The sequence below is a fragment of the Salmo trutta genome, chromosome 5 (assembly GCF_901001165.1).
Source record: "Salmo trutta chromosome 5, fSalTru1.1, whole genome shotgun sequence".
NCBI lineage: Eukaryota > Metazoa > Chordata > Actinopteri > Salmoniformes > Salmonidae > Salmo > Salmo trutta.
Window position 1 is genome coordinate 30,703,311 of NC_042961.1, and position 6,689 is coordinate 30,709,999.

Below are 6,689 nucleotides of genomic sequence, written 5' to 3' on the forward strand. Positions count from 1 at the left end.
CAGGAGTTGCTAGTGCGCGATGGGACAAGGACATCCCTCTCCGCCAAACACTCCCTTTTCCCAGACGATGCTGGGACAATTGTGCACTGCCCCATGGGTCTACCCGTCGTGGCCGGCTGCGATAGAGCCTGGACTCAAACCAGGATCTCTAGTGGAACAGCTAGCACTGCGACAAAGTGCCTTAGACCACTGCGGCCCTCGGGATGCTTGTTTTACATGTTCTATTATCGAAAAACTACAGAAGTTTCGGTATACCCTGCAACACGATTTGTTAAAGGAACATTACAGACATTTTTTACCTCAAAATCATTGTCCAGATCACGTTACGAACATGTAGGTCTGTGAAAACAGCTTAAAAATGAGTTCTGAAGAACAAAATCTAGGTATAGATATTTTCCAGATTTTACCCTCAGTGACTACAACGAGCTTTAGGAAGGAGTGAGGTTGATTTTCTGGTCTCCGCTTGCCCCATCCCTGAACACTGGGAATAGAAATTGTGGCCGTTTCATAGTTAAACTGCCATGAAACTGTAGTTCTGTGTGAGTCAGTAAGTGTCTATCATTACTACTGTCAGAGAACCTATATTGTGTAGAATGGCTGCAGCAAACGATGACCCACCCTATGATTATAACTTTAATCAAGTGTTGTTGAATGATAATATCCAACCGTATATGAACCAGAATACACTGAGGAGTAAATAAGATGACGACGAGAGGAATATCTGGGGAATCAAGCAGCTGCGGCTGCTGCCGAAGATGTAGCTGCTGATGAAGCTGGGCAGTCTTGCACAAACACTGACTGGTGGTGCCTATGTGGAAACTGCCCAGTAATGGCTAGAGACAGAGAGTGTTTGTTGTAACAACTTGGACCGGTCATAGTTTTGTTGTCCACAATTGCCACCTCCAGCCAAGGTGACAACTTTCTGTGATCGATTAAGAAATAAGAAAGGAAGAAAAGAAACAAGAGAATGTAAGCTACAAACCATTTGGAAAGTATTCAGACCCCTTGACTTTTTCCACATTTTGTTAAGTTACAGCCTTATTAAAAAAATTATAAAAACATCTGTCTGAGTCAAAGCACTTTATGATGACAGACATTTAGTTAAATTACCTTCGCTTTCTTGGGTACAGGAGCAATGGTGGACATCTTGAAGCAAGTTGGGACAACAGACTGGGATAGGGAGAGATAGAATATGTCCGTAAACACTCCAGCTAGCTGGTCTGCACATGATCTGAGGACACGGACAGGGATGTCATCTGGGCCGGCAGCCTTGCGAGGGTTAACACGCTTAAATATCTTACTCAGGTTGGCCACGGAGAACGAGAGCTCACAGGCCTCGTGAGCGGCAGTGGACTGCTTCGGAGGTACTGTGTTTTCCTCAAAATGGGTGAAGGTGTTTAGCTTGTCTGGGAGCAAGGCATCAGTGTCCGCGACGTTTAGAATCTGTTTTTGTCTGGAATCCCTGCCACATACTTCTCGTGTCTGAGCTTTTGAATTGTTACTCCACTGTCTCTCTACTGACGTTTTGCCTGTTCGATTGCCTTACGGAGGGCATAGCTGGACTGTTTGTACTCGTCCATGTTCCCAGTCAACTTGCTGTAGTTTGCTCATTCCTTTTTGTGAGAATGTTGCCATCTATCCATGGTTTTCTGTTAGGATAAGTTATAATCATCACAGTGGGAACAACATCCTCTACGCACTTTCTAAATGAACTCAGTCACCGAGGCAGTGTATACGTACATTTTATTCTCAGAGGCAACCAGGAACCTGTCATAGATTTCGATTGGTCAGACCAACGTTGAATAGTCCTTACCTCGGGTACTTCCTGTTCAGGTTTTTTTCCTATACGAAGGGAGGAGCAGAATGGAGGCGTGATCTGATTTGTCGAATGGGGAGCGGGGGAGGGCCTTGTAGCCATCCCGAAAGGGGGAGTAGCAATGGTCAAGAATTGTTAATGAGGGCCTCCCGAGTGGCGCAGCGTTCTAAGGCACTGCATCGCAATGCATGAGGCGTCACTACAGACCTGGTTCATTTCTGGCCTGTGTCGCAGCCGGCCACAACCGGGAGACCCATGAGGAGGCGCACAACTGTCCCAGTGTCATCCAGGTTAGGGGAGGGTTTGGCCTTGTCCCATTGCGCTCTAGCGATTCCTGTGTCGGGCTGGGCGCTTGCACGCTGACAAAGTCAGCAGTTGTACGGTGTTTACTCCAACACATTGGTGCGGCTGACTTCCGGGTTAAGCAAGCAGGGAGTCAAGAAGCAGTGTGGCTTGGCAGGGTCGTGTTTCAGAAGATGCGTGGCACTTGACATTCGCCTCTCTCGAGTCTGTATGGGAGTTGCAGCAATGGGGCAAGACTGTAACTACCAATTGGGGGAAAAAAGTGTAAAAAGTATGGGTGGTGATGTGTTGATAAAACTTTGGTAGCGATTTCCTTTATTGAAGTTCCAGGTTGGACAAAGTCCAGTGTAGTTCCTTGAGAGACGTCGCGGTGTCAGCATGAAACATACACCTCCACATTCATTTTTCCAGGAGAGTTCTTTCTTTCTGTCTGCGGGATAGATGGAGAACCCCGCTGGCCAAATGGACGGGGAGAGTATATATTACAATCCCTGATGTCTCTCTGGAAGGAGATCCTCGCCCTGAACTTGCTTACTTTTTTATCCTGGGACTAAACGTTAACGAGTAATATACTCGGAAGCGGTGGATGGTATGCACGCCTCCTGAGTCTGACGAAGAGCCCACTCCTTGTTCCTTTTTTCTTGTGAAGGAGACTTGGAGTAGCCCCCCGAATGAATGGAATTGCCTCGGGGAGTTCAAACAAAGGATACAATTTAGGGAAATCTCATTTCTGGTCGAAATGCTGGTGACTGATTGATTGACTGATCTAATATCCCAAAGTTATTTTCGTCTGTAGGTAATAATGTAATAAATGTCCTGAGCAAATAATGTAAGAAATAACAAAACATTATAATAATATTCCCTAGGGATATTAAATCCAACGTGGATCCAGGCACAACTGTCTTCACCGGCATAACGAATGAGACACCAAAATATTCCGGACATTCCTCGAGAACACCTTTTTTCCAGCACTTGGGCTGTAATGCATCGCATGCGCTATCACAACAGCTGTTCATCACTTGACTGACATTCAGCCTTCCTGGATCAGATAATGATGAGTGAAAATATCACTGCGTAACTAATCACCTGGACACCAAATGCGCATCCAACAAGTATTATGCTAATTATTGAAGAACCACGTTAAGAACAGTATTTATTTAGGTTTTAAGCATCAAGGTAAAGTGACTCTTTTGGTTTTAAGCATTCAATTTTGAAATTGCATTTATTAGGGTTGTTTTCCCCCCATAACATAAGGAGACATGAAATGTTACGTAATTACACTGCATTTCTGAGAGCGCTATACAAAAAACCCTCCAACAGCTAGATCTAGGATTCTTACAGGGTTCAAGTTTAATGTAAAATATAACCCATTAATGCTTAATATACGATATAAGGACAACTTACACTTTTTATGCCACACGATTTTAAACAAATCCGTCAAGACACCAACCATAATAAAGGGTTAAACATAGGTTTTTAATCAACTTGTGAATTTTTATGACTATAGCTTATATCTTAATGTAATTACATGAAAAAAATTGGCAGATTATTAGTGGTCCAGTGTAGGAAATCCTCACTGGAAACCTAGTTTATAAAAAGACCGACATGCACGCACTGCTGGAGTTGTCGTGCCCTGGTGGTGTTGCTTTACACACAACGAGTAGACTATAAATGCTTTATAAATGCCTAGGCTACTTGTTATTGCTGCTCATGGGAATATGACACTAAAAATAAATTCAAAAGGGCCATTCATTTGAGCAGTTTATTTGAAAATAAAATGATTTTCATATGCTATTTGAAAGTGAATGTGGAACTAGCCAATGAATCTTTCAATGATTCAAACTAGATGTAATAAATAACATAAAATTGTTGACATTCTATTATTAATTGCACCATGTGATCAGGAAAAGATTATTGTGCTAGGGCCACTACAAATCAAATACATTCTAGGGTGTCTAATCAAAAATACATATTTTGACCAATTGGTAAATCATGTTAATTGTGTAGATAAAAGTTATTTGAGTTTCTGCAATTGCATTTATTATTGGCGCATGGCACGAGTGTCTGTGTGCGCCATCGCGCGCGCATGTTCATTTTGTCCACCCACACCAGACACGTTGAAATATCAAAACGAACTCTGAACCAACTATAATAATTTGGGGACAGGTCGAAAAACATTAAACATGTATGGCAATTTAGCTAGCTAGCTTGCTGTTGCTAGCTAATTTCTCCTGGGATATAAACATTGGGTTGTTATTAAACCTGAAATGCACAAGGTCCTCTACTCTGACAATTAATCCACAGATATATGGGTAAACCGAGTTTGTTTCTAGTAATCTCTCCTCCTTCAGGCTTCTTCTTCTCCTTTGGACTTTATATGGCAGTTGGCAACCAACTTTAAAAGGTGCATTACCACAAACGACTGGAGTGTGGACCTCAGTTCATCTTTCAATTACCTAAGTGGGTATATGCTCCTAAAAACCAATGAGGAGATGGGAGAGGCAGGATTTAAGCGCATGGCCACGCTGACGTGCGGGAGCAGTGTGGGTGCAATGACCGAATAACATGTATGTACATTTATTTTGCAACGCTCGCGCTGGTCAGCATGTAATTTGTGGTAACAACAAGATGCAACAAGACAAATGTATTCAATCATTTGAAGAAGAATAACCATCCCCTACATTAAGAAGATTGCATGGTAAAAAAAAATTGCCAGACAGCATCAAAGACCCTCTGCCACAACCAACCACCTACCTTAAACAGGCATTGATTGCAGATGCGTTTTCAAGTGTAAGGTACGGAAAAACATCCCACAGACATTTAGAAATCACAGAGGTTAATACCTATCACATAGCCAAAGACATGGTCCTTAGCTGGACAGGAGATACAAGATTCCATCTCGCACATATTTCTCCCAAGTAGCTACCCCAACACTATACAACAAAATTAAGGGTGAAGTTGAAACATGTCCCGTCAAATAACTGGACCATATTCCAATGTTTTGGACACAGGCTGCACCTTGTAATTGGTAGGCTACGTGTTACATGTTTTTAAGGCACTTTGACTTGAAATTTCAATTATAATAATGATTGAAATGACATAATTACACAATCATAAGCTTCCTATCACAATGTTAGAAATGATTTGTTTCATTTGGTTGTGTATTCAGTTAGCACAGTATGTATTCATTCATATGATCTAATTTTAGAAGTGATGTTCTCTACCCTGACACTTGTCTGAAGGAATTACAACATTTTCACCCAAGTTTTTGAAAATTCCAATTCATAATCGCAATTGCAATATCTGGCAGAAAAATCGCAATTACATATTTTGTCTAAATCGTGCAGACCTAGCTGGAGGCTGTGCGAGAATAAAGGCTACTTGGCAGGCTTACTTTCCTGTTAAATTGGTCATTTTGTTCTAGAATCCGCAGGTCATAAAACAATATAGAGGCAAGATAGATATAGATTTTGAGACATGACATGTAGTATTTTCATATTTTAGTATATGCATTTGATATTAATGCGAAATTCCTGTTCTTTTTTGAAGATCTCCCACAAAAACAAGCATATCTCTGTAAAATGTCAACGGAGCATTGAGCGTACAGCAAGCTTTTTATTTATACATTTAGTTCAGCTCATGTCATGCTAATTTAGATTTTTGCGACAAGTGAAAACAACTTTGAAGACAACCACCACAACATGTAAAAAGTTGCTGCAATAAAGTTGCACGGTTGTATTAGTTTACGAAATCCGACTTTTGGGATATACTGTTAATGAAATGTTAGAGAAAGACCCCACTGAACTATTCAGAACATGAATAATCATATTTGTATAGGTAACATGTATTTTATAACATAAGGAAGTTACATTTCATCACCAAAGCGCGTTTGTGGACACACCATAATATGCATTATCGAATTCGACGTAGCTCAAGCATGGTGTAAACAAGGCAGACCGAATGAACAACGTATTATTATTATTATTATGGGTGACCAATTTTGCAGAAATCAGCAGCTGCACGTCTCACTAAAACAGCCGCAGAACATGCAGCGCCTCGGACACACACAGAACCGCCCTGCGGGGGTATAGAAAACCTCCACACAATGCTTTACTTGAATAACGAATAACAGCTATAATAGCTAAACTCAGCCAAAGTAGCCTACCTTGTGCGAAAGGAATGTATGTCGCCACAGCAAGCACAGACATAACCGCCAAGAGTTTCAAATCCATGATGAACGATAACGATACCGGTAATCCGTTCAGTGTAGAGTCCAGAGCACACTGTGACAGTGGGCGAGTGTGTTGGGTTGTTGAAGTTATGTATGGTGCAATGGGGAGAACGGGAAAGTGGGAGTGTCTGACGATGAACAAATTAAATGGGAGTGTATGTGGATTTGATATATGACCCCCTGAAAACCGAGTTTCTTCTAGATCTCTGGACCTAAATCAAAGTGGTACGGAAATCTGTGCAAACTTCCCCTGCTTTAACCTCAGGCTGGTGGCATAATGGCAAATTCTGTATCTTTGACATTGGGAACTGGAATTGATAGTGTTCAGTGGGATAGTGC

At 41.7% G+C, this 6,689-nt stretch overlaps 1 protein-coding gene across 1 annotated transcript in view; it reads right to left on the minus strand.

Annotated features, from left to right (window-relative positions):
- Positions 1 to 6,407, minus strand: part of LOC115194046 (stromal cell-derived factor 1) — a 35,844-nt gene extending 29,437 nt beyond the window's left edge. The window contains exon 1 of the mRNA XM_029753347.1: positions 6,285 to 6,407. Coding sequence (XP_029609207.1) covers positions 6,285 to 6,351 — 67 coding nt within the window. The 5' untranslated portion in view covers positions 6,352 to 6,407. The remainder of the gene's footprint in view (positions 1 to 6,284) is intronic.
- Positions 6,408 to 6,689: the final 282 nt, after the last annotated feature.